This window comes from Pezoporus flaviventris, unplaced genomic scaffold (genome assembly GCF_033815535.1).
Source record: "Pezoporus flaviventris isolate CSIRO_AGI_PZ_B2104156 unplaced genomic scaffold, CSIRO_AGI_Pfla_v1 ptg000078l, whole genome shotgun sequence".
NCBI lineage: Eukaryota > Metazoa > Chordata > Aves > Psittaciformes > Psittacidae > Pezoporus > Pezoporus flaviventris.
The window spans coordinates 2,479,285-2,506,525 of record NW_026892626.1 but is presented as its reverse complement, the minus strand read 5'-3'; the positions used below and the strand labels follow the sequence as shown (position 1 = coordinate 2,506,525).

The 27,241-nt window shown below is 51.1% G+C and overlaps 2 protein-coding genes across 6 annotated transcripts; one reads left to right on the top strand and one right to left on the bottom strand.

The window, feature by feature from the left end:
• Positions 1 to 1,193: 1,193 nt before the first annotated feature.
• Positions 1,194 to 6,964, top strand: LOC133279648 (glucagon receptor-like). 2 transcript variants are annotated; one of them, XM_061473548.1, is made up of 13 exons: positions 1,194 to 1,421; positions 1,611 to 1,707; positions 2,033 to 2,140; positions 2,741 to 2,862; positions 2,935 to 3,041; positions 3,134 to 3,290; positions 3,488 to 3,647; positions 3,837 to 3,897; positions 4,070 to 4,139; positions 4,543 to 4,631; positions 4,826 to 4,964; positions 5,235 to 5,276; positions 5,407 to 6,964. In XM_061473548.1, the coding sequence occupies exons 1-13, from the start codon at positions 1,344 to 1,346 to the stop codon at positions 5,476 to 5,478; spliced, it is 1,302 nt and encodes a 433-aa protein (XP_061329532.1). In that variant the 5' UTR covers positions 1,194 to 1,343; the 3' UTR covers positions 5,479 to 6,964. The 2 variants fall into 2 exon arrangements, with proteins under 2 accessions (XP_061329532.1, XP_061329531.1); XM_061473547.1 differs by having other exon boundaries at positions 1,271 to 1,421; positions 2,741 to 3,041.
• Positions 6,965 to 7,976: 1,012 nt separating this feature from the next.
• Positions 7,977 to 22,032, bottom strand: ANKS3 (ankyrin repeat and sterile alpha motif domain containing 3). Of its 4 annotated transcripts, XM_061474216.1 has the most exons (17): positions 21,976 to 22,032; positions 21,651 to 21,826; positions 21,125 to 21,323; positions 20,784 to 20,905; positions 19,999 to 20,080; positions 19,235 to 19,370; positions 18,772 to 18,930; positions 17,552 to 17,677; positions 15,983 to 16,098; positions 14,931 to 15,098; positions 14,301 to 14,425; positions 13,903 to 14,044; positions 12,920 to 13,092; positions 11,658 to 11,761; positions 10,722 to 10,805; positions 10,124 to 10,218; positions 7,977 to 9,886 (listed from the first exon to the last, which is right to left on the bottom strand). In XM_061474216.1, exons 2-16 carry the CDS (start codon positions 21,818 to 21,820, stop codon positions 10,136 to 10,138), a joined length of 1,989 nt encoding a protein of 662 aa, XP_061330200.1. In that variant the 5' UTR covers positions 21,821 to 21,826; positions 21,976 to 22,032; the 3' UTR covers positions 7,977 to 9,886; positions 10,124 to 10,135. The 4 variants fall into 4 exon arrangements, 3 of the variants coding, with proteins under 3 accessions (XP_061330200.1, XP_061330202.1, XP_061330201.1); XM_061474217.1 differs by lacking the exons at positions 7,977 to 9,886; positions 10,124 to 10,218 and adding an exon at positions 10,310 to 10,653 and having other exon boundaries at positions 10,691 to 10,805; XR_009747023.1 differs by lacking the exons at positions 7,977 to 9,886; positions 10,124 to 10,218; positions 10,722 to 10,805 and adding an exon at positions 11,853 to 12,008.
• Positions 22,033 to 27,241: the final 5,209 nt, after the last annotated feature.

Here is a 27,241-nt window from a genome sequence, read left to right as displayed (position 1 = left end):
TGTGTCCCTGTGCTGGATCCAGCATCATCCTGGGGTCAGTGTTCCCAAGCAGCCCACCCTGGCCTCTGCATGGTGAGGGACTGCACCGCAGCAGCCAGCGCAGGGGAGAGCCATAGCGGCACCTAGCCTGGGAGGTAAAGGACCCCCATGACTTTCCCTAGGGCTGCACTGCGGGGCGGGGGAGGCTCTTGGAGAGCAGGCAGAGAAGCAGAGGGTCTGGACCCACGTTCCCATCCCCGTGACTCACAGTCTGAGGGCTGCAACACATCCCTGTCCCCGTGTGATGTAACCCTGGGCAGGGCTGGACGCCCATCCCCGAGCGTCCCTGGCTGGACCTGGACCCTCATCCCCGTCCCCGGGCGTTGCACCGGGGGCTCTGCGGGGCTGTGCCGGAGCTCCGCGGGACGGGAGACCGCGACCCCCGGCGCCCGTCGGGGCGGCCCGAGCCCCGGGAGGCGGCACCGCCCCCTCCCGCCCCCCCCCGTCGGAGCTCGGCGCTGGCGGGAGGCGGCCGCGGTGCAGAAGCATCTCGCTTGCCGCCGCGCTGAGGTAGCGGAGCCAGGGCTGCCGGTAACACCAGGATTACCGGTAACACGCACCGGGGCTGCCAGTGACACCGGGGCTACCGGTAACACCGGGGCTGCGGAGCCGCCGCCGCGCAGGGTAAGAGCAGCCCGGGAGGAGGGGGAGCCCCGCGGGCACTTAGCGGGACCGGGGAGCATCCGCTCTAGGCGGAGCACGGGTGGGCACAGCCCGTGGGGGTCAGTGCTGGCCGGGGAGCCGCGGGGCTACCTGGGCTGCTTCTCCCCCCGGAGCGCCGGCTAGGGCTGCGGGGTGTTCTGTGAGAGCAGCAGTGGGGCCGAAGGGTGATTTGGAGGGTCCCATCCTGGCGGGCAGGCAGCGGGGCGCGGGAAGCGCGGAGAGGTCTCCTTGCCTTCCCCTGGGCTTGGTGGCAACAGGGCACCCGTGGGTGCCGGGGTGAGCAGCGGTGGCACAGGGGCTGTCACATCGCTCGCCGGGGTGGCTTCTGCTTCCCTAGCCCCTCGCTGGCCCAGGGCTGGAAGCGGTGCTGTGGAAGCTCGGCCAAGAGGTGGGACCCCGTTGTGCCCCAGCTCCTCTGCCTCGTGCTTCCCGAGGTTTTGGCTCCGGCGGGGAAGTGACCGGGGCTGTGGCAGCCCAGGACGTGCCTGCAGCTGGCACTCGCAGCCCGGTACTCTGCTGCCTCAGGGAGCACATCTCCTCCTCTGCACACCCTCAGTCCGCCCCCTCTTACCCAGGATCCAGGTTCCCAGCTCAGCCCAAGACGTGCCCCAGCACTGGGAGCACCTGCCAGTGGGGCAGCCATGGGGGATGTCCTCAGGCCTGGGTACCGGCAGAACCTCTTCCATCTTGCCTGGATGTGCCTGCTCTCCTCCATGCCGGTAAGGGGCAAGCTGGGACTGGCCCATGGGGCAGCAGGGTTGGCACTGCTGGACTTTGACCTATTGTGAACGGGTTCGGTCCTGGCTTGGCTGTGTGTGCCTGCCCATGTCGAGGCAGGAGTCACTGAGAGGATACCTGCAGCCTCCTCGGGAACCACCAGAGGCTCTGACCCAGCTTTGGGCTTGCAGCAAGGTGGGGCCAAGGTGCTGGAGAAGACGTTCGAGGAGTGGATGCGGTACCGTGATGAGTGCTTGAGAAGGATGGCAAGCGAGCCCTACCCAGCAGGTACCCGCTGTGCAGCAGCTCAGGTCACATGTGGGGGCACGTGGAGCTGGGTGGTAGTGAGGCTGGGGCCAGGTTTTATCCTTCCTCCAGCATCCCCTATGCTGGTCACCAATGGAGGAATGAGCTGGGGGAGTGACCGCATCTCAGATGGGCTGCCCAGGACTGGGACGTCCCAAGGGGTCTGAGGCTGGTGTGGGGCACCAGGGACCTGTTCAGGGTGATGCCCTCTCAGAGGTGCTGGCAGTGGGCTGGGGTGTCAGGGCTGGATGTGGCTGTACCACCACTATTTGACCATTGCCTTTTCCTCCCTTGCTGCTGTTGAAAGGGCTCTTCTGCAACCGGACGTTCGACATGTATGCCTGCTGGCCTGACGGGAGCCCTGGCATCACCGTCAACGTCTCCTGCCCCTTTTACCTGCCCTGGTTTGAGAAAGGTGATGATGACTCTACAATTACCTGAAGGGAGGTTTTAGTGAGGTGGCAGTCAGTCTCTTCTTCCAAGAAACAAGGGGTAGGACAAGAGGAAATGGCCTCAAGCTGTGCCAGGGAAGATTTAGACTGGATATTAGGAGCAATTGCTTCCCCAAAGGGTGGTCAGGCATTGGAACAGGCTGCCCAGGGCAGTGGTGGAGTTGCCATCCCTGGAAGTGTTCACAAACCATGTAGACAAGGCCCTCAGTGGCATGGTTTAGTGATGGCCTTGATAGTGCTGGGGAACATTTGGCCTTGATGACCTTAAAGGTCTTTTCCAACCTAATTATTGCTATGCTTCTATGACCCCCTGCTGGCCTGGAGCTGGAAGCCAGGGCTGCGCATGCTGGGAGGTGGGAAGATGCTCCTGGGGTTTTCCCTCTTGTCCACTGCTTGGGGAAGAGGGACACACAGCAGAGCTGGGTGTGAGGGCATGCATGGGGCATGGAACAGAGCCACATCTGGCCTGGCAGAGGGTCTTTGGGGCTGAGTAGAACCTGACCTACCATACCAGGAGCGGGGTTTGGGGGAACGCGAGGGGAATGCGGTGTTGGTGTCCGCAGTGAAGCACGGCCTGGTGAGCCGCAGGTGTGGCACCGACGGGCAGTGGGTGACAGTGAACGGCAGCCAGCCGTGGCGCGATTACTCACAGTGTGAGGAGGAGACAGCGGCCGCCGTGGAGGAGGTGGGTGCCCTGGCCCAGGCACGCAGCGCGGTGCTGCTGGCCCCAGCTCATCAGTGTGGTGCTGGCCTGCAGGAGGGCGCCCGCCGGCTGATGGTGAGCTTCAAGGTGCTCTACACCGTGGGGTACTCGCTGTCACTCCTCACCCTCGTCTCTGCCCTGCTCGTCCTCACTGTCTTCAGGTAGGAGACCCAGGGCACATGGTCCTGCCCCTTGTCCTCCCCACCAGTGGTGGCCGAGCTAAGGGGTACTCCCCACACTCTCACTGCCGCAGGAAGCTCCACTGCACCAGAAACTACATCCACGCCAACCTCTTCGCCTCCTTCGGGCTGCGGGCCACATCGGTGATGGTGAAGGATGCACTCCTGGAGAGGCGCTGGGGCATGGAACTGGTGCAGGTGGCTGACTGGGAGGCTCTGCTGAGCCACGAGGTGAGTGCTGCCCCATGGGGTCCCTGCGTGGTGCTGGGCTGGGATCACCCCAGGGAGAGGTGTGCAGCGGGTGCTGGTGCTCAAGCAGCCGCAGGAATCTGCTGAGTGAGCTCAGGGGGTGCCCATGCGGAGCTCTTGGGGTGCTTGTGCCCGTGGATGAGCCCGTGGGATGCCCCATGGTGGGTATCCCCTCACAGGTGGCGCTGGGCTGCCGGGCTGCGCAGGTGCTGATGCAGTATTGCATCCTGGCCAACCACTACTGGTTCCTGGTGGAAGCTGTCTACCTCTACAAGCTGCTCATCGGGGCCGTCTTCTCTGAGAAGAATTACTACAGGCTCTACCTCTACCTGGGCTGGGGTAGGGGCCACCCGGGCATGCAGTGGGGCTGGCGGCAGGATCTGGGGTCGGTGTGGGTTGTGGCCCTGGGAGGGTGCAGGGAGGGGGCTCTGCTGACCCTGGATGTCCCCACGGTGCTCCCTGCCCCGGGACTGGTCTCTGAGCTCAGGCGGGTGCTTGGTTTTACAGGGTTTGCTGTGTGACTTGCAGGGACCCCCGTGGTGTTCGTGGTGCCCTGGGTAGCCGCCAAGTACCTAAAGGAGAACGCGGAGTGAGTGGCAAGGAATGGGGGGGGTCCTGTTGGGATGCTCAGCCCAGGATGGGCACTGGGATAGAGGTTGCTGTGGGTCCCTGACCCACTGAGCTGGGGCTGGCATGCTCTTGGCTTCATCCTGCCCTCACGCATGGTGTGATGGTGCTGCTCTCCCTGTATCCCTGCACAGGTGCTGGGCACTGAATGAAAATATGGCTTACTGGTGGATCATCCGCATCCCCATCCTGCTCGCCTCCCTGGTACGGGCACCATGGCCCCATGGCTTTCCCAAGAGCAGCAGTTCTCCAAGGCATCGTGCTAAACACACGGGTTGTTTTGTGCACCAGCTTGCTAATGCACGAGTTCCGAGAGTCCATGGAGGGGTGGTTGTGCTGAGCCCCACAGAATGGGGCTGGGTGTGGCCCCTGATGCTTCCCAGTCAGGATTTTGGGATGGTGGGAGGGGAGGAAGCTCTGAGGACCCAGTGCTGCTGGGCTGCAGCAGCCTTAGCAGTATGGGAGAGTGTCATCTCCCACAGCACCCAAGGGTGCGTATCGTTGTCAGGGTGGGCTGTGCCCCGCTATGCAGGATGCTGGGTGTGCAGAGTGCCCAGGTGTGCAGGGTGCTGGGCTGTGTGGGCCCCTGCACTGTCTCCTCCTGCAGATCAACCTGCTGATCTTCATGCGGATCCTCAAGGTGATCCTGGCCAAGCTCCGGGCCAACCAGAAGGGCTACGCAGACTACAAGCTGCGGTGAGCTGGGAGGGCCATGGGTCCTCCTGCCGCCTCCTACACCACCTCCACCTCCCCATCCACCCCTACCCTGCACCACCGTCCTGCACACCATGAAACAGCCACCCTGAGATCACCAAAGAGCTTGTCCCTGACCGTATTAGTGCCCCAGCACTTCAGTACTCTCTGCTAGAGGAGTCCCCTTATTCTTTCAGGCTGGCCAAAGCCACGCTCACCCTCATCCCCCTCTTTGGGATCCACGAGGTTGTCTTCATCTTCGCCACTGATGAGCAAACCACAGGCATCCTGCGCTACATAAAGGTGTTCTTCACCCTCTTCCTCAACTCCTTCCAGGTGAGGTGGGAGCCTTTCCTCTGCCATGCACCATGCAGCAAGAGCTGGGGGGGTCCCTCTTCCAGCACGTTATTCCCACCCCATGGTGCTCCAACCTCAGGGATGGGGACCTCGAGCCATGTCATTGAGTGCATGATGGTGCCTCCCATGCTCTCTGGGGCTGTGGTGGCAGGGAGACCTTGCTCCCAGAAGTGCCCACAAGTGGCCTAGGGAAACTAGACCTATCTTAGCCCCAGTGAGGCTCACTCCCCTCCCCTGCTCACCCTCCAGGGCTTCCTCGTGGCTGTGCTCTACTGCTTTGCCAACAAGGAGGTACGTACCTGCTGCAGCTCCTGCTCAGAGCACGGCTCAACCCTGCCTTGGCCAGAGGCTTTGCCTTGCTGCTCATGCTGCAGGAGGGCGCAGCCAGGGCAAAGCCCCTGCTCACTCCTGTCTGTGACAGGTGAAGTCAGAGATGAAGAAGAAGTGGCAGCTCTGGAAACTCGACCACCCGGCGCTCTGCTGTGCCCAGTGATGTGGCACCCGGCCCTGCAGAGCCAGGGAGAGGGATGTGGTGGGTGCAGGGACCTGGCGGGAGGGCAGCACTCCTGGATGGCTATGCTGGGACCAGTATCTCTGCTGTGCCCCACCTGAGAGCACTGGAGCTGCTGGGGGGATGTTCCCCTTCTGTGGTCCAAAGTGAGGCAGGTGCCTTTGGCTGCTCCCTCAGAAGAGCCTCACCTCACTTGGTGAGCTGCATGGGGAATGCTGCTCCTTCCTACCATCAGCTAGCTCTACTGGCACCCACCAGATGTGTTCATGAAGCCCCTTTCCCATCTGCACCAACTTGGGCACCTCTAGAAGGGGATTGTGGCTACTAGAGAGGAGCCTGTCCATCAGCAGAGAACAAGCAGCAGGGAATGGGAGATGCTGCTCAGCCAGGCAGTGCTGACAAAGATCCACACCCCTTGCCTGGTGAACCAGCACCTCCTGCTGCACTCGGGGCTGTGCCAGCACTGTTCCCATCCAGGACACCACCTTCCTGCTCTCCTTGCCCTAAAGACCATTTCTTCAGCACACCAAGAGCTCCCAGACATCCATTCCAGAGCTATCCTGCACAGTTCCCTGTAGAGAGATGCTTCTGCTGCACCTTCTCACGCTGCTCACATCCGGTACAGATCATGGCATCAGCTCTCCAGCAGCACAGATCTGCACCTCGGGGGTCCTTCCTCTGAGCTCCTCCTGCAGCAGATTCCCCAAGACTCCTTGCAGCAAACAGAGCCACAGCAGCTGCACTCCTGTAGCTTCCTGCAGTGCTTGAGCACTTGGAATGCATTCACTCTGCACATGAAGGGCAGTGCTGCTGCTCCCTCAGTAACAGGAACATCACACGGGAGTGTGATGGACCCAGCACCAAGTTCAGCACCAACTCTGCAGCAGGGAGAGCCAAGAAGCCCGGGTAGGAGCCACGCTTGGCTCAGGGACAGTTTTGCTGGCAAAAGAGTGGTGTCCCCAAGTACAGATGTGCAACAGCTGGCATTTGGGATGTTTGCTTCCTAGTAGGGTGCCAAAGCCACAACTGCTGCCTCTTGCTGAGTGACCCCAGGGCACCAAGGAGCACCTACACCTCTGCCTTTGCAAGTGAAACATCGAGGCTGTGTTGTTTGAATAGTGCTGCATGCACCTGGCTTACAGCTCCTTTCCTGGCACTGGCACTCTGCTCCCATGGGAGCAGAGCAGCTCAGATGCTATCCCCCGACCCTCTTGCTCTTGCCCCTTCAGCAGCAGCACAGACATGCTGCTGAGTCTGTTGTTGTATCGCACGATGCTTTACCTTGGGAAAAGTCTGCTCTGGGAGGGAGGAAGCAGCTCTTGCTCTTCAATGCGTGGATACAGGGGGCTCGACATCTCCAGCCGCCTCTGCTCTCAGCCTGGGACAGAGCCTTCTGCAGATGCAGCATCTCAAGGAAGGTGGCCTTGAACCCAGGAAGGAAAGAGTCTGTGCCCAGCTCATCTGGGCCTGAGGCATGCACGGGTGTTCCTGGCTCCTTGTAACCCCTCTGAGCCAATTTTACACATTAACTCTTTTCAGATGTAAATAAATGTTTATTTTTCAGCAAGCAGAGCATGTTGCTTCTGTCAGCTCTGAGGGAGGGGAACACAGACGCAAATGCAGCCATATATCTGAGGGCACAGATTTGTGCTTCGGCACACACCCTCTCAGGGAGAGGGCATTAAAAAGGTCCCCAGAGAGGCTGGCTCAACCCAATCAGCCTCCCCCACTGCCCTGTGCTTCCAGGTGCTTGCTGAAATGCTGTGCAAGATAGCTGAGAAGAAACAGGTAACAGCTCTCAACACTGAGGACTTTGAATCTTGGCACAAGAGGGAAAGCTCCGGTGGCACACCAGCCCATGTGGGGGCTGGCTGTAGGACACAACACTGCTAAGAAACCCAATTTATGTTGAAATACATCAAGAGCTTTAGTTTTGACCAGAAAGAGATGTTAATGTTGCCCTAGTCAAAGCTCTCTGTGACAGCTGCTGAATGGTGTCCTCCTCAGTATGTGGTTCTAGTGAGCAAGAAGTTGGGGGAACAGTCACACCAACAGCTCACAAGTCTCAAAGCAGAGCTGGGCCTAAGGTGAGAGGAAAACACTAGCACACCACTCAACAAAGCTTAAACTTACTTCTGAGTTAGTGCAGAGAAACAAACTTTCGTCATGCAACTGGGACCGCAGCAGGGCATAAGCAGTGATCCCAGCCAGGAAGAGAAGAACCCTCAGGGGAGCATCCACTGTATCACTCAGCCATGTTCTTCCTCTACAGCCCTGGCGCTGCCTGACCACATAAATTCCTATATCACATCCAGCAGGAGCCAGGCAGGGCTGGGAAGCCTTGGATAAGACAGCCCCTACAGCCCTCAGCACATGACCACATGGGAAAGGAAGCTGGAAAGCACAGTATGCATTCCCAATAGTCCTGAAAGACATGAGGGAGGCTATTCATGAATTATACAACCTCACACATCAGAAACAGGTTTCCATATTTTATTATTTCATCCAGGTCAGCAAACAGGATTTCACTCGGACAGCACCGGACCCCCACTGCCTGCACAGCCCTCACTTCAGCTCTGCATGCTGTGTGAAGTGCCCCAGTGAAGGGACTCCCTCTCCTCAAGGAGCCACTGTTCTATAAAATCCCCTTAGGCTATTCTAACACCCCTTTAAGCCTTTACAGCTGAGCTCCTGCAGCACCTTTTTGTAGGGCTCTCCTTTTCCTTCACACATACACAGCTGCATCTCACCCACCCTTTTTCCCAGGCCCCCAAACATTACTATCTATTGGATGTATTCCCTTAACCCTCCCAAACCCCTTTTCTTCCACCCTATGACCAAGCAAAGCCAGCCCAAAGAGATGTTTGTGTTGCCCTTTTCAAAGCCAAGTCTGTGCAGTTTCTCCTTCCAGCCACCCTCTTTTCCAATCAGCTCTGAATGCATTGCTGAGCCAGGGCTTCCCCTACTCTCCAGATGCTCCCAGACCTATCCACTTGGATTTGTGGGGTTTGGGTTGAAATTTCTTTTGCTTCCATGAAAACTTTTCCCCTTTCCACATAGACATCTTGCCTTAAATTCAAATCTGGGCTTCTAAGGGACACAGCACTGACAACCATGTGCTAGTGCAGCCAGACAGAGCACCAAGATTCAGGGAGAGGGCAGTAAGTGCCTTGGCACTCTCCACCATTCCTCCAGCAAGGGGGAACAGAGGATAAAGCCCAAGATACCTTTCCCAGTACAGCCTCAATGCTCTGAGTAGCCTTCAAAGATGCTGCCTTAGCAGAACTGGCTCTACCTCACCAAAACTAGCTCTTCAGGGTGAAATTTTCCTGTCCTGAGATCACCCACAGCAGCACAAGAATGCCTTGGCAGAGCTATTTCCAAAAACTAAAGCCTGGAAACCAAACACAGGCAGTGGTTGGGGAACAAAGCTTTGCACCACCACTGCACCTGGGATGATTTCTTTTGCTCATCTCCCATGTGGGATATATCTATCCCTTAGTTCCCATCCTGCCTGCTCTGGCACTCTGCTGCTTGCCAGAGGAGCAGGAGACTGAGCAGTCTCAAACTCTGTTCTCTCTCATGTACTTTCAGGGGAACATCTGCCTTGAAACCACTGTCAGTGTTGGGATCTTGGCACTGACAAACCAGACAGGCAGAATCTCTGCCATAAAGCACTTACCACAAAAATGAGTTCCTTGGGACTGAATAACATGATCACAAACAACCCAAGGAGGGCCAGAATCTGAACCGAACCAGGGTGAGCTGGCTGGATAGAGAGGTTTTGAAGTACGCAGCTGGGATGGCAGTGGAACAGATATTCCAGCTACAGCCTGCTGCTTGAGGTTTGCAGACTGCTCACTTCACCCACCTCCAACAAACCTGCCTTCCTTATTGCCTTAAATACACTTTCTGGGCCTGTGCCATGATGCATTATCTGTGCCAATCCACATGGCATAAAAGGAGGCACAGCAAGTGTCAGAGGCCCTGGGGAGCATGGGATGCAGAAAAGGATAGTTAATTAGATTGCTGTGGGTAACTCTCAGCTTTCTGCCACTACACAGTCCTGAATGATAAGGACTGCAGGAAGCTTAAGGCAGATAAAACTTCTGGACTCAGTGCTTCTCCTCATAACTTAACCTTTTGGTATGAGCAACCATGATCCTGGGAACGCAGACAACAGTCAGGTCCAAAGAGCTGCTGGGTTGTTGTCTCCTGCTGACGCTCCTCCTCCCAGGCATGTTCTCTTGCAGCTGCGACCTTCTTCCACGCATCCACCAGCTGCTTTGGCCCTCCCAGGAGAGCTGCAGTGCTGCCAGCATGGTCCTTGCGCTCACTCTCCCAGGCACACTCAGCTTCCGGGTGGAACAGTCACCCGACGTCAGTATTCCTACAGCCACAAAAAGAGGACAGACACATTTTCAGTGGGACAGAGACAAGGGGGGGTAAAGGCTTTTCCAAAGGGAAAACCAATCAGAGAGCACATAAGGGTCAGTTAAAGCGCAGCCTCAATGTGCAGGCTTTGAGTGAGCACTGGGCACACTCAGCAGATGGCTGTTACTCGCTGCAAGGAATGATGTCTCCCCTCAATGCCACAGCCCTCTGGGTGTCCTTAGCTCCCACTCACCCTCCTGCTTTATTACGGATTGAGCCAGCTTTGCCCACTCTGCCCTGGGGGTTGGAGCCTTTGGAGGTTTTCAGTCACAGTCTGCAGAGCTTTTCCTGAGGACCAAACAAAAGGAAAATAAAAATAAAAATCAGTGTTAGCAGTGGGCCAGCAAGCAGCAAAGGGCAGGTTGCAGTTTGCATTCAGCCACTGTTATTCTGCCTCCATGCTCCCTTTTCCCTTGCAGCTTCCAGTGTTTCAAAACCAGGAGCGTCTTTACTCTATGACTGCCTGTTGCTAGGACAAGTTCCCGTCAGAGAACATGGCACAGGCTTTGGGAAACACTTCACAAGCAGCTCTGACCACAGAGCAGGAGAGATGCAGGGGCCACGTATACCTTCCTTCTCAGCAGAGGATGAGGCAGAGCCCAAGATCTGCAGTGAGATCAAGTGCAAGGAAATGCCAGCACCAACTTTAGAACCTGGAGACTTCCCTCAGTGAGAGGGGACTGTTAGGTCCCCCCAAACTACCACTGTCAAAGCATGAAAAACCTGTCCAGCCATGCCCCCCTTTCAGCACAACAGTCACTTCTTGTGCCTGTATTCCTCCCTGACCTTACCCATTTCTCCCACACACTCCTCTAGGACAGCTGACAGCTCAGGCAAGCTCAGAGACTTCAGGGAAGGTGGCCATCCTTCCAGCACTGCAAGAAAGAGGAACCACACATTTAATCAACCTGCATGCTGTGACAAGAGCAGAGACAAGGGTTTGGTGTGGATGCTGCAAAACACCCACACCCAAAGTGGTTCCAGTCAGGGGTTCTGAGTCAGTCATAGGGGAGGAGAGCTAGAACTGCCTGTAACAAACTGAGGGGGGTTCCTAACAATTCTACCACTTAACTTTTTTATACTGTCTGGATCATATATTACCAGACTCTCAAAGAGATTAATCGTGGTGGACAGAAATCAAGAGAATCTCTACTTGACTCACTTTTAAAAACACACACAGCCAGGAGCACATCTCTAGAAGCATGTAATGGGCAGCAGGATTATTTGCTAACCCCTCATGATGAGCAGCTGGTGGGCCCAACCACATGCAGCAGTTTCTCCACAAACCCCAGATCAGGTCAGGGAACCAGCCATGGCTCCAGATTCAGACCTTGCTCTAGTCCATAGCACAGCAACGCACCGAAGGTGCCCACACACTGCCACGCAGGAAGGGGAAGCCAGAGGCCCCTGGAGCAGGGCTGCCACTGGGTGCCCGTGCTACAGCTTTGCACTTTTAGCCACAAACACCTGCCAGAGCTCCAGACTTCCTACTTGCTAAGAATCAAAAGCTGCTGAGAAACTCTGCTGCAGTTAAAATCCAAATGCCCCAAGCGCTTTAAATCCTTTCCCGAAGCAAGAATTTTTACATTCAATTTAAAGGTTTGGCTGTTCATCTGTTTCCAAAATCACTTCTAACTTCATCTTTCTAGCACATGGCTTGCTCTGGGGTCTCCTCCTGCCCACCCACCCTCTGCACCCAGTGCTGTAGTTGATAAGGTCTTCCTCACCAGGCTGCCTGCTTTCACCAGTTCCCAGCTGCACCTCTGTGTCCAGCACTCTGCCCACTGCCTGCTCCTGGGTTAGCCGGGAGGACAGCTCTGCTTGACAGCATCTGCCAAACAAGACAAAAGCCCATCACGAGTGCACAAGGACACTTCCTGGAACAACATGCCAGTCTGTGCACTCCTACATCCTGCAAGTACCTGCTTGGGGTGCCGAGAGACCACATCTAACGCCCTGGGTTACAAACTGCTCCTTGTTCCTTCCCAGGAAGAGGAAGACGTGCCCCAGACAAAGCTCAGGGCGCTCTCCACTGTGCCCCATCTCCACAGCAATCTCTGCCCCTGTCCACAGAGGAGCTGCGGGGGGAGAAGAGAAGGAAGGGGCGGGATGAGCAGGAGAAAGCCCAAGCCAGGGGCTGCACCTGATTTATATGAGAATCAAGCCTGATCCAAGTTTTCTAATGGGCAAATGAAGCTACCTCAGGACAGGCATCAGGTTAAAGCAAGAGAAGCATACAAATTTCTCTGGCTATCATCAGCATGCCACTAATTCAAACAGTGTATCCCCAGAGCATGGCAAGGCCCTTCTACCAGGCAGCCTCAGCTCCTCAATTGGGGGGAAAAGTCAAGTGCTCTGCCCCTTACAGCCTGGGATATTGTGCTGCTGTCCTGGAAGCCAATCCCAGTTCACCTTGGTTTGGTAGTGAGCAACCCTGTTGGGCTAAGGTCTACAAGCTGTAGGATTACTGCTGCCTTCAAGGACATCTCTGTTCTACCAATGGACAAGCAGGACCATGGCACGGGTCCAAGTGGGACAGGGAGGAAAGCACCACATAGGCAACAAAAGGTATATTAGGAGGTGGGGGAAGACAGAACTTAAACGCAGTGGTGTGACTGAGCAGGACAGGCTCTTCTGTTAGCTGTCGGAGTTTTAAGAAAAGTGTTCCTCACTAGCCAGGGTAAGGCATTGCAAATCTTCTCATGTAAGCACAAACAAAACACTTGGGCTTTTGGTTTTAGTTGAAACAAGAGCACACACCATCCCTGGAAAGTTGGGCCATTTATAGCTCATGCACCTGATTAAGGCTTCGCATCTGCTCATGTGCCTGGGGTTTCCCACTAGAGTAAGTCAGGCAGGATACAAAATGGGTTCAGACACCTGGTGAGCGTTTCTGCCTTACCCTGAGCATCACCTGCAAGACTGCCACCATGATTGCTTAAATCCCATTTCCCAGTAGCCTCAGCGCCACTTCCTGGGAATAACTTACTTGATTTGATTCAGCAGAACTCCAGCATCCTTGGTGATGGCCTGAGCCTCTCTGAGCTGGCACTGGATGGCATTCCAGGTCTCATCCCGCTCCATCAAACAGCTCTCAGCCACTGCACGCAGCTTCTGTTCCTGGCACACCTGGCCCTTCATCACCTCCACCTCTTCACACCTCTGCAGCAGAGCAGAGCAGGGTTAGGCTGGGACCTTGAAAGCTTATCTAGTCCACCCACCCTGTAATGAGCAGGGACATCAACTAGATCACCTTGCCCAGAACCACATCCAGCCTGGCCTTGAATGTCTCCAGGGATGGGGCATCCACCACTTCTCTGGGCAACTTGTGCCAGGGTTTTACCACCCTCATTGTAAAAAACTTATTTCTCACATCCAGCCTGAACCTCCCTCTTTTAGTTTAAAGCCTTCACCCCTCATCCTGTCGCAACAGAGCCTGCTAAAAAGTCTCTCCCCGTCTTTCTTATAAGCCCATTTTAAGTACTGAAGGGCCACAGTATGATCCCCCCAGAGTCTTCTCCATGCTGAACCACTCAAACGCTCTCAGCCTTTTAAACACAGTTTCCCCCACACACCAAGACCAGCCTCACAGTTATAATTCCCCCCTTCCTCTCCATTAGCAAAGATACTCAGTAGGCCCAATTTCCCCTAATCAACAGAAGTCTGTTTACTAATAGCTGCACAAATTCACCATAAAAATGACACTACAGAAGAAGAGTAGGTATTCAATTCCTCCCACTTGCCTTTTTAGTTCTCAGGTGGATGGGAAATGGAGACATAAAGGCTTCACAAGCATACAATCCAGAGGATGAGGAGTGGATAAGCACTTACGGTGTTACCTGACTTAACACTGTGTCCACCAAAAGCTATGCCTTTTCCTTTCCCCTGAGCCATTCAAGGCACGAGAAGAAAGATAGGCTCCCAATCACTGCAGTGTGTTAATCATTGAGCAGCTCATGGCAGACTTCTTACCTTGTGCAGCTGAATGGCCAGTTCCTGCATCTCTGCCTCCAGCCGGTCCGCGTAGGCCAGCTCCAGGGCATCACTGGGCGGCCGAGCATTGCTGTGCCACCGCGCAATGGCAGAAGTCATCTTCCTTTTTGGGCCAAACAGACTGCGGGCAGAATGGCAAACTGTCAGGGACCAAACACTGAGCCAGCAGTTCCCAGGCCCATGGATGCCATGAAGACCTCTGCAGCCTCCTGGCTCCTCCAAAACCAGGAGCCTGTTACAGCCAAGAGCTAGGGGATTTACAAAATTGCATGGGAGACAGCCAGAACAGAAAAATCACTCACTAGCTAAACCTTCCTGACCAGGTTGTGTGCAGGGTTTGTAAGGTGAAAGATGAGAACTACATTACAGGCACTCACGTGATGCCTATTTCTTTGAGGTCACTCTCTGTGAGTGTCAGGAAGATCCGAAGGTCAACATCTTGCTCCTCAAACACTTGCAGATACTTCAGGCACCCGATCTGTTCAAGGAACGTTGCCAGGTCCTGCAGCACATCCAAACAAACTTAGTTATACCCTCACCAACAAACACCTAACCATTCCTCTTAATCACAAAGATCTGCTTCCTCATGTCGTTGCTGTGCTTTTCTAGCAGCAACCATGATTTCCCCTGGTTAACTGCCCTTCTCCACAGTCACATAACACAAAAGGACCGACCTGCTTGCTGCGGCCATTGCCTCTTGTAACAAATGCAGAGAAGACAGCAACATCTACCTTAGCCCACATGCCAGCTATGTTTGGTAGCACACCCACAAGCATGAACGTTCTGAAATACCTCACTAAGCAACAGCAACACCTAAGCAAATAGTTCTTGCACAAGAAATTGCTATTTAACAAGCATTTAAGTTTGGGCAGAGGTTTGGAGTCAAAGGTGTTTTGGTGACAACCTCCCTTTTATCCAAGAAAGTGGCTTAGGCAACCGTGGCAAAACTTCCTGTGCTTGATACACTAACACTGCATCACTGCAGATGGCTCTCTGTGTGCAGTTACCTGGGGCCCTGTGTAGGAAGGGGGCTCAGGAAGGAGTAGGTGCTGACTAGAGCTCCCAGCTTTCCCTGGGCAGTGGGTCCACTGGCTATCACTGTTGCTGTAGCGGTTCTTGATCTTAAAGCTCTTGGCTTGTTTCCGACTAGGGGGACTGTTTGCATGGTCAGAGTCCTGCAAGAAAGAAAAAACCCACAAACTGTAAGGGTCGAGGATGATCATCCAAAGATGTCAGGATCACTACAGTTAACAAATGCAGACTCCTCCAGGTCCCAGCCTCTAAACCCAGACAGCCATCCACAAACACAAGCAAAGACTAGCAAAGCCCTCATTAGGAAGGGCTGAGTCAAGTCACTCCCAAGAGGCAGCTTGGCACCATGGAATGCTATCAGGCTCTTGCAATCCCACCTTAGGAAGCAACATGCCAGAGAAAGCCAAAACAGAGAGCAACACTGAGTCCTCCCTGAATTAATACAATGCACTAAGATTCTACCTGTGAGAAGCTCCTCAAGATACAGGAGACTTCTGCTGATGCTCAGCTAACACCCTTTTGTACATTAGCATCAGAGCTATTGTCTTGAACCATGTGAGCTGCGACAAGAACCACAGAGTAATCTCCAACTTCTTTCCTTTTCTTCTGTACTTCAGAAATTCCAACACTGCTGCACTTCCCTAAATCTTACTATACTACCTACTGTCTCACCAAGCTCAAGGACTGCCCTAGCTGTATAGTCACTTCCTTTCTTGACCACCATCTAGCCAGACATCTGCAAAGAGGTAAGTTCTCTTTAGAAGCTGGAGAGGACTTAATTACTGTCTAGCCATCAACAGCCTACTCTAGAATGAATGTACTCCAAGAGTTGACTACTAGCTGGAGATCAAACAAGGCAAGCCATAATCTTCCAATATAGAAGCTGGTTCTCTTACCCCTGTAATACCACCCTTCCTCACCCAGCCTGGTACTGAAGCCTCCTGTAGAGACAGAATCATAGCAGGCTGTGGAAGGGTGACAGCACTGGCCAGGCTGAAGGCAGAAACAGGAAAACTGAAAATCCCACCTCATTGCTTTCCAATGAGCCTTCACTGCTGACTCCCAGGGCTTTGGTCAGGCATTCACTGCTGCTGCTGCTGCTCCTGATGGCTGCTAAGTTGTTGACAAGGAAAACATTATCCTCTGGAAAGGAATGGGAAAAAAAAAAAAAAAAAAAAAAATCAGGTTCAACTCCCTTATGCTCAGTGCTGGTTTTGCTACACAATTACCAGCAAAACCTGGTGGAGGTGTAAAGGAAGAAGCCCCTGAACAAGGCTTTATATCCAATACTCATGACACAAGACAATTTTGAGACAGAAATATCTCATGTCTGATCCCAGACATTAATCTTTCTCCAAGTCTGTTTACTACCACAGAGAACAGGAAGGCTGAGTGTGCGTCTCTGTGAGGCTCTTGGCTATGAGGTGGCATCCTGATTTCAACTGGGACAGACTTATTTTTCTTTCTAGTAGCTGGTACAGTCCTGTGTTTTGGATTTAGGATGAGAATGTTGATAACACACTGATGGTTTAACTGCTGCTGAGCAGGGCTTACACTAAATCAAGGACTTTCCAGCTTCTCATGCTGCCCCACCAGTGAGGAGGCTGGGGGAGCAGGAGGAGCTGGGATGGAAAACAGCCAGGACGGCTGACCCCAACTGCCCAAGGGACATCCCATGCCTATGGTGTTGTGCTGAACACTAAAACTGGGGGAAGTTGGCTAGTGGGTGGCAGCCTGCTGGACATCCATCAGCAGGTGGTGAATAACTGCACTGTGCACCACTTATTTTGTATATTCTTTTACCATTATTACCTTTTTTACTTGTTTTCCATCCTCCTAAACTGTCTTTATCTTAACCCACAGGTTTTACCTTTTTCCCCCAATTCTCTCCCCCATCCCACCAGGGGAAAGTGAGTGAAAAGCTGTGTGGGGTTTAGCTGCCTAATGGGTTAAACCACAACAGAGGGAAAAGTGATTTATTACTACCCAGCCTATGTTCCCATTAGTAAAGCTCAGGAAAGGCCTTTCCTTGAGCCTAGATCCACTACAAAGCCACATTTATCCTCTATTAATTCAGGAACTGTCTAGATCCTTCCTTTGTGCTGCTTCAGAGAATGATGAGGTTGGAAGGCACCTCTGGAGATCATTTTCTTCAAACCCCTGCTCAAGCAGGACCACCTACAGCAGGCTGCCCAGTACCATGTCAGGAGCATCTGCAAAGATGGAGACTCCACCACCTCTCTGACACCCTGATTCAGCGTGCAGTAACCCTCACAGTAAAAACAAACATTTCCTTATGTTCAGAGGGAGACTCCTGTCTTTTGGTTTGTGCCTGTTCCCTCTTGTCCTGCCAGTGGACATCACTGAAAACAACTTTGCTCCATCTCCTTTACACCCTGTCTTCAGATTATTTGTACAAATTGATGAGATCCCCACTGAGCTCTCTCTTCTGTAGGCTAACTCAACACAGCTGTCTCAACCTTTCCTCAGGAAAGATACTCCAACCCTCAATATCTTATTGGGAAAGGAACATGCAAACCAAGGGCTTGGTCTTACATCTATCTGCAAGCCAAACTATTTCCAGGAAGTGACTTACCCCTGCTGCTGCTGCTCTCCACATCCTGCTCATTAATTGGAGAGGTAACATCCCTGTTCCGGATATTCTCTGCTTCACAGCTGCCATCATCATTGAAGGTGACATAGCCCTGAGGAGGGACCTGCTCTGTGTGCAAGAGGAAAGAACAACAAAGATTAGGATGCAAGTTATCAGGGATGCTCCTGCAGGAAAAACAACCACTCAGGGATTTTAAATTAATCAAAAGAAGATACTGTCTTCTCAGCTGGCAGTTTTCATTCTAAAAAGCAGAGTCCACCAGCCTCCTTCCCACAGACACACATCTGCTGTACCAGATTTGGATGGCTGCATTGAACATAAGTCAAGAGGAAACAGCCTCATAGCAGAGATGCACCTAAAGCAGCAGCTTTCAGCATTTCCTCTCCTCTTCATACCAAATTGTCAAAGGGAAAAACATCTGCTTAAAAAAGCAAGCTGCCAGATACACCACATCCCCAGCCAAGCACACCCTGTGAAACCAGCCCCTAGCATCCCACTTATTTAAGAGGCTGACAGTATCATTTCAATACAGCCACTTCCCACAGGATAATATTTATCTGTATTAGCAGAATGAACTGAATTTTTAACACACTTTTAAGTCCACATTCTTAAGTTATTCTAGACAACTAGGTAATCAGCCTGAGAAATACCTACTGCTATGACACATGCACAAGAAAACTCATACCACTCTATCCAGGGACTGCTGTCTGAATTGGGATCATATTTCTCTTGGCCTATTGCAAAGGGTTTGTAATCTCATTTTTAGCAGCACTTCATGCATCAGGGAAGACAAAACTGACAGATCGAGGAGCAGTGAGTTCACTTTCATCATCTATGATTTCTTGGCCTGTGTGACCACTTCCTCTGTCATCAGTTTCAGAAGGGTTCTCAAACTTCCAATCCTACCTCAGAAAGGGAAGCTGAACTGCTCTCAAGAGTCAGGGGAACAGTAATTGAGGTAAGAGCAGTGTTTGTTCCATATAAGTGTTCCACCCATCAATAATCAGCCCCAACATAAAAGAGTTCAAGAGGTTTTCTTTTGAAAACACAGATTGGATAGCCTTTAAGATGGTGTTTGCTATCTTTGTTCCTGTATAAGCCACACATGAATCCCAAATAAAGAGAAAATTGCTGGCACAGAAGTAGCTGCAAAGCATTTGAGACCTCAAAGGACTTTCACTTCAGCTTCTAACTATCCTTACCATAGTGAGACTGCTTCTTTCCCCCAATTCCTACTGCTGTTATCTTAGCCAAAGCCTGGGGCCCATCATGGATGCTGGGACCCTTGGTCCGACGAACAGGTCTCTGTCTCTGGGGAGCAGAGCACGATTCATCTGAGGAACTCAGCTCTTCATATTTTCCTATAGTTCAAACACAAATTGTTAGCAATACAGTTATAACTTACCCAGTTTATTTCTACTGGTCCTATAAATGCAGTGGAAATAAAAGAAACTTTGAAGAAGAAGGGTTAAACAGTTTATCTAGGTCAGAAAAGGGCTAGCAGACAAAAAAATTGTTGGATCCATGCCTCTTCCATCCCCAGAAATGCTGGAATTTCCAGGATAGACCACCTATTACTACATACAGCATCATGCTTTCAAAACATCAAACGCCTCTTTTCAGGGCCTATCTTACAATGGGCAAGCTAAAGCACATCTCTCTTACCTGGACCCCTACAGAAGACCTTGGGCACTGGGGCTGCGTGCAAATCTATCAACCCCACAATCTTTGTATGTCCATACTTCATGGCCAGTGTTCGTGCTGTGGCTCCAGTGTTATCTCTTACATCTGTCTTCACTCCCTGTACAAAAAAAAAAAAAAAACATGTTTAAAACACAGACAGCACTACATACAAAAGAAGCAAGAAGCTAAAGGATTGTCTTAGCTCTTCCATCAGAAACAGGCTCATTTTTGACAGGCAGTTCATGCTTCACTAATACCTTGCTGCCTTTGCAGATACCAGTATTGCTGTATACACCCAGCATTGCTGCAGGGAGCTAGCTTGTTTTATCTGAAAAATGTTTTGCCTTGCTGCCTCCTTCTGGAAGTAAGCTGGATCACATGAAAGAACATCAAAACCAAGTTGTTTAACAATGAGACACACATGCTCATAAGCTTTTGGAGGCAGCAGATTCCCACTAGCCTGAGCATGCAAGCCTACAAAGACCATAAGGAGAATACTACTTCAGCTGTTTTCCAAATCAGTCATTATTCAGTTGAATCTGGATCACTTCTTTTCACACAAGGCAAGCGTAAGATCAGAGTACTAGTCTTCAGAAAGCAAATACTTTGAGAACAGTTCAGTAAGCCTGGGACTTGAGAGGTGACTGTCATCAAGGATCAAACATAACACTAAGAAGTCTGGTGTCTTCCTCTGAGGGCTGGAACCACAGACTTTCAGCTTTCCAGAGGACAGCCTGGAGACTTACATGATTGAGAAGGTACTGAACAATTATCTCATGGCCAGAAGCAGCTGCTTCCATCAGAGGTGTATATCCATACACTGGCTCCCTAGAGAAACACCAAACATGAACACATGAACTACAACAATCAAAGCTGAAATATGTTGCAGCCTTTGCCATATCCTAATAGCATGTCTCCAGCCTCTACCCTCAGCTGATCACAAATGCTACCTTGTATTGACTGCTCATCTGCACACTGGTCTACCTTAGCAAAACTCCCAGGGGAGATTCACTAAGTGTTACTCTTTTGGCAGCACAGCAATAGATTACTGTTCCAGTTGCAGATCTGCCTTTCGGTAGTGAAATCAGGTTTGCAAGAGCTAACAAAGCAAGAGCCTCCTGCTGACCTCAGGCAATCCAATACACATTAATGTAAGGCAGCTCCCATGGCATGGAAATGGACTGCACACTTCAGAAAAACAAACTGAGCTCCAAGTACACAGAAAACTCAGTAGAAAGACTTGTAAAGTGCACTTGAATTCAGAAGGCACTGCACCTGCTTGCTTTCAGTTTAGCCCATAATTAAACAAGCAGTAAATTTAATTTCTCTTTATCTTAGGTAAATAAACAGTAACGACGACTTCACTGCTTGTTTGCAGGTCACCTCTCCTTGTATGCCATGCTTCCTGAGGTATAGGAGGAAAGACAAAAATAAGTGTCTTCTCTGCCCATGTCCACGTGTGTTCCATAGGCCAACTGCTGCTGCCATACCTGACATCTGTTGAGAAATTACATGACAGATTCCTCCTTACTTGCAGTTGGCATTTGCCCCATTGTCCAGTAAGAACTTGACCATCTGCTGATGTCCAGCGCTGGTACAGTGAAATAAAGCAGTCCAGCCATGTATATCCTTCATCTCCAGCTCTGCACCTTGCTTCAAGAAAACAGAGAATGTTCTTTACTGCACCACTCTGCTAGGTCTTTTAGACACTGTCCCTCTGTGCTGGGACAACAAGAGAGTTTAAACCTTGTCAGGAAGCTGAACTTGCAAAAGAACACAAATTGCACATTTTGGTTGCAACTGGTGGAGAATCCTACCCTGTGCATTTAAACTGTTTACTGTGGCCTTAGCTATTTAATATGGCATACACACCTGTAGAAGAAAGTAAGCAACACTTTCATTTCCACAGCTGGAGGCAAGCATAAGCGGTGTCTGCCCTTCTGGTGTTGGGATGTTCACATTCACTCCTGCTTCCAGCAGCAGGTGCACAATGTTGTCATGGCCAATATAGGAGGCATACATCAGTGGAGTCCAACCACCACAATTCCTTTTATTCAGATCCAGATCTCCACTAAATAACAGAAAAAAATCAGGTGAATGACTGTCCTAGAGCTGTAAATCACAGTAGGCTTCTGGGGTCTCTTGCTACCATCATTGTATTGAAAGAAGGCTGGAAAAAATATCAGCCCTCTCAGCTGTAGCACAACTCCCAACAAATCACTAAAGAGATAATTTTTATCAGCAGATTTGCCCCTTGAAATTTTGTGCCTAAGAACCCTTTGGGAGCTCCAGTGATATGCCCCTGTTGCAATATTAGACCAACCTGCATGCAGCCAGTGAAAAACCATAACCGGCAGCAAGTAACCACAGACCTGTGCCCCCCCCAGCCCCTCCTTACCGCTGAATACACTCCTGCACCACTTCACACTGGCCGACAGAGGATGCTGTGTGCAAGTCCAGGGGGACATCCAGTTCTTCCCAACAGATCATTTGGCCAACCCCATGCCACATGGAAAGACTGCGGCTCAGCAGCTCCGACTCACTAGCTTCATCGCTCAGCTCTGACATCCTGCCCTGAGTAACCAAAGCAAAGCAGAACTTTGAGCTGCTGATCTCCATTTTCTACAGAACATGGCACTGCCCCTTAGCACTGCAGCTCCAAAGCGCCATGGCCTTGGAAGCTGAGGTCATCTCAGAGGTAGGGCACTGCTCCAAACTCCTACCTCTACTTTGATCACCTCCGTAACGTGAAGCTACAAGACTTGCTGAGGAGTTTTTGCAGCAGACTCTGGGATTTGAATACCCTGGAAAAATAAAAGCCAATAATGGTAAAAAAAACATCTTTTAAATCTCTTTTTAAGCCTTCAGAAGCACTGTCTTTATTTCTTCCCTTTCTAATCAAAACGTGCCTAAGGCAGCTTTGGATACCCTTAAAAAAAAAGTCAAGAGAAGACTGACTATGTACCTATTTAAGTGCTGATGGCATGCTCACTGTTACACAAAAGGATGGAATTCTTGGTTTAATAACAGAGAGAGCATTAATTCATGTGTCAGACATATCTGGTCTTTTTCCATATGTCTTATATTACAGGATGGCCCTGCTTAAATTAAGACATGGTCATTAATAATGACAACTGTCCACTGCTCTCAGAAGTAGTTAATATCACTTGAATAGGAGCACACTTCATGATGTCCTCAGGTCCTAAGTAGATTGTTGCTATCAGTTCTTGTTTCAGCACTTCAGAAGCAGCCCAGTCCCATCTCTGGATCTTGGCAATTGCTGGAACACTCTGAGCAGCAGTGACCTGCACATTCATTACCTGATCATGTCCACCACCCCTCAGGCAGTAACCTAATTACAAAGCTAGTGGAGTTGCATGACTGTCTGAAAGGTTTATTTCCCATCCCCAGCCTGAGGGACCAATTGCATATTAATCATTTTAACCACTCACAGGAGCGTTCTTGTTTGGCACTTCATAAAGTGCTGCTGGACAGAGCTGCATCTGTCATGTGAGGTCTTCAACCACAGCTTCAGACCACATCCAAGTCAACTCAATGGGAAGCATTTTCCACATTTCCTGTGGTCTTATCACCCACCACACAGCACTTCTGGTGTTTGCTTGGTCCCATACCATTATGCTGGGTAGCTAAGCCAACAGAAAGTATTCTTTTTCTTGATGAATTTCTTGCCAATTTAATTCCTGTTTCATTCTGGGGTCATGCAAATGCCAAATTTGGCATTGGTGAAGAATAAAAGAGAGCAGGAACACTTTTCAGCAGCAGTTGCTCTTTAGACTGCCCCAGCTGTAACATTTTGAAACAGTACTTACATTTTCCAAGCACTTGGGAGTCCCTCTTGCAAGCACCAGCCCCTTTTCTCGCAAGATAAGAAAAGTGCCTTTAATTCTTACCTCTTCACTCCCTACCTGGATCTGTCTCCCACACCTTACTTCCCCCCCCCCCACTCCTTCAGTTTGTCAAGACTACAAAAGCATTACCCATTCTACCTAATCAGCATGCGCTGGTAACGATTCCTTTAACATATCTGCAAATGCACTTATTTTTACCTAACAGCAGCAATTTGTATAACACTGGCAATCCAGAGCCTCAGGCAAGAATATGCAGGGCAGAAAACAAATGAAAGACAAGAACACCCTGCAACCAAAATACAGATGTATTTAAGTGGATCATAAGGGGGGGAGTAGGAGTGTTTCTCATTACAACAGATTAAAGCTGCTCCGGGTAGGCAAAAAGGCATGTTGACAGTTAAAGGAAGTTAAATCCAGAACAGTTTGTAGAAGTGTAGATGAAAGTGAAGCTCACTCTTCGCTCTGCAGGTCTCCTGTTAATCAGATATATGAAGCCCACAGGTGTTTGGCCTTTGTCCGAATCAGCCCCACCGCAGGTACTAGTTACCAACACAACTTTGGCAAGTTGATCCACAGTCAAGAGAGCAACATTGACACATGGAAAGTTATGCTTAACTCCAGAATATCCAGACTGTCAGCCTCATCCCTATCCCCTCCACTGTGCTCTAACTGCTGATGTCTTTGCCTTTCTCTTCACTCTGGATTTCACCCCAGCCTGATCTGGAGCATGATGTCAGCTGCGTAAGCACCTGAGAAAATACAGAGGGGAGCTGAGCAGAATCTAGAGGAGAACAAGAGAAGTGATCAGAGTCCTAAGGGCATAAATGAAAACCTAGGTGAAATGAAACGAGGGTTGTCTGGTCTAAAGAGAAGATGCCTGGAAGGGACATGTGATAACAGCCTTCAAATACATAAATGGTTGCTGCAGAGAGGATGACAGAAATAATCTGCTCCCTGTGGCCACAGTGAGCATGACAGGACATAACAGGCGTAACAGGCAAGTTTGCCGATGACACCAAGCTGTGTGGTTCGGTTGATACGCTGGAGGGAAGGAATGCCATCCAGAGGGACCTTGACACGCTTGTGAGGTGGGCTGATGCCAACCTCATGAAGTTTAACCATGACAAGTGCAAGGTCCTACACCTGGGTCAGAGCAATCCCAGGCACAGCTACAGGTTGGGCAGGGAAGAGATTCAGAGCAGCCCTGCAGAGAAGGATTTAGGGGTGCTGGTCGATGAGAAACTGAACATGGGCTGGCTTCACTGTGCGCTTGCAGCCCAGAAAGCCAACCGTATCCTGGAGCCAGCCATATCAAAAGGAGCGTGACCAGCAGGTCGAAGGAGGTGATCCTGCCCCTCTACTCTGCTCTTGCAAGACCTCACCTGGAGTATTGTGTACAGTTCTTGTGTCCTCAGCATATAAAGGACATGGGAACTGTTGGAACAAGTCCAGAGAAGGGCCACGAGGATGATCAGGGGACTGGAGCACCTCCTGTATGAAGACAGGCTGAGGAAGTTGGGGCTGTTCAGCCTGGAGAAGGCTGCATGGAGACTTCTTAGCAGCCTTCCAGTATCTGAAGGGGGCCTATAAGGATGCCGGGGAGGGACTCTTCATTAGGGACTGTAGTGACAGGGCAAGGGGTAACGGGTTAAAACTTAAACAGGGGAAGTTTAGATTGGATATAAGGAGGAAATTTTTCCTGTTAGGGTGGTGAGGCACTGGAACAGGTTGCCAAGAGAGGCTGTGAATGCTCCATCCCTGTCAGTGTTCAAGACCAGGTTGGACGAAGCCTTGGGTGAGATGTTTTAGGGTGAGGTGTCCCTGCCCATGGCAGGGGGGTTAGAACTAGATGATCTAAAGGTCCTTTCCAACCCTAACCATTCTATGATTCTATGAATTGTAGCATAGAAGATTTTTCGTTAAAGACCACCAAGATCCTTGTAAAACTAAGAAGAGTAGTACTGTGATGGATTACCAGAAGAGATTTGGCTGCTAAGAGTAAGCTAGACAAAGGCCTCCTGAAAACAGACTATTCTCTTGCTTTGGGGCAGAACAGTTAACATCTGTTAGAAACCTTCCTCAGCCCCAAGAGGCTGTTGCTAATATATTTACTACACCAACATGTAGCTATTTATCAGGATAAGTCCTGACCCTCAGAGCAGGCAGCAAACACCACACTGTCCCACATTGTGTTTGCTGTCTGGGCAGATGAGAAAGCCAGATAAAGAGAAATATACCATTAATATGAAAACTTAGTATGAAAACTGCCGCAAAAAGCACCTCAGAATACCTTTTTGGAGGGTAACTCTATGGAACAAGTGACAGAAAATAAGTGTGGCAGAAGAACCACACTAAAATAAATGGGAGGCAATTCCAGAAGCAACTGAGGCACCTAGTCCCCAGCACATGACAAATCCAACACTGCTGTTAATCGCCACCTACCAGGCACCACTAAGCTGTACTGGCTAAATTCATTCTCCCATCCTCTGCCACAAGGACAGGTAAAATCCACAGGGGTCCTTCTGTCCCAGAAGACACCCAAAACAGTACAAGTGTGGAGGTTGCTGGAGTTTCCAACTGAGCCATCAGACTGATAATATGCTTTTCTTCTGCTCCTGCCTTAGTTCTATCTCCACTAAATTCAGCAATAACCTAGCAGGAAGAAATAAGAAGCTTTGTTACATCCTTGTGTAGGTACCAATAATTGTTACGAGCTCAGTCACAACAAGTACTCCCAGAGACAGAATATCTCATCTTTGCACTACTGCTGTCTGCTGCTGACCAGAGATGAGCACACACTCACACTAGAGCTGTAGAAACTGCATCCAGTTTCACAGAATAGTGTGTGACAGGAAGTATTCCTGCAGCACAAGCTCCAGCTCAGGACCCACAGCTCCTACACAGACCTGTTGACAAGACACCAAGCTCTTCATCCTCATCAATATATATCAACATCTCTAAGGCTGGTGCTAGGGGAATGGTGCCAGACTCTTTTCAGTGGTAGCCAGAGACAGGACAAGGACAAATGGCCATAAAGTAAAACACAAGTTTCCCCTCAACGTAAGAAAGAGCTTCTTTTTACTGAGGGTGGCAGAGCACTGGAACAGGCTGCCCAGAGGGGTTGTGGAGTCTCCCTCTCTAGAGACATTTAAACCTATCTGTACATATTCTTGTGTAACCAGCTCTGGGTGGCCCTGCCTTGACAGGGGGTTGGACTGGATGATATCCAGATGTCCCTTCCAACTCTAATGGTTCTGTGATCTGTACCACAAACCTAGCACTCTCAAGCATGTTAAAGCACATATGTTCCCAAGAAGACAAGAAGCACAAAAACACTTTAACGGCTACGTTAAGGAGCACATTTCCCAGGACAAGGGCTATGCCAGACAAGGCAGACACCACAGCCCCCAGAGCTTGGTGCTGTGCAGGCTCCATAGAACCACATATAATAGTTTGGGTTGGAAGGGGTCTTAAAGCTCATGCAGTCCCAACCCCCTGCCACAGGCAAGGACACCTTCCACTACACCAGGCTGCTCCAAGCCCCGTCCAGCCTGGCCTTGAACACTGCCAGGGATGGGGCAGCCACAGCTTCTCTGGGCACCCTGTGCCAGCACCTCAGCACTCTCACAGGGAAGAACTTCTTCCTTATATCTAACCTGAACTGCCCCTGTTTAAGTTTAAACCCATTCCCCCTTGTCCTATCACCACAAGCCCTGATGAAGAGTCCCTCCCCAGCATCCTTACAGGCCCCCTTCAGATACTGGAAGGCTTCTATGAGGTCTCCACACAGCCTCTCTCTTCCAGGCTAAGCACCCCCAATTTTCTCAGCCTGTCTCTATAGGAGAGCTTCTCCAGCCCTGATAATCCCCGTGGGCTCCTCTGGGCTTGCTCCACCAGCTCCATGTCCTTATGTTGACAATACCCGATCTGTATACAGTGCTGCGAGTGGGGTTCCACGAGAGACCACACAACGATGTGTCCAAAGAGGAGGTCGGAGCTGTCACAACCAGTAACTGCAAGGCTGTTACGGTAAGTCTCACAGCTAAATAGCTTCCAAGCACATTATCCCGGCCCGGGCCTTCCTAGAGGCTAGGTCTTAACCTTCGCGGTGAGGTAGGCC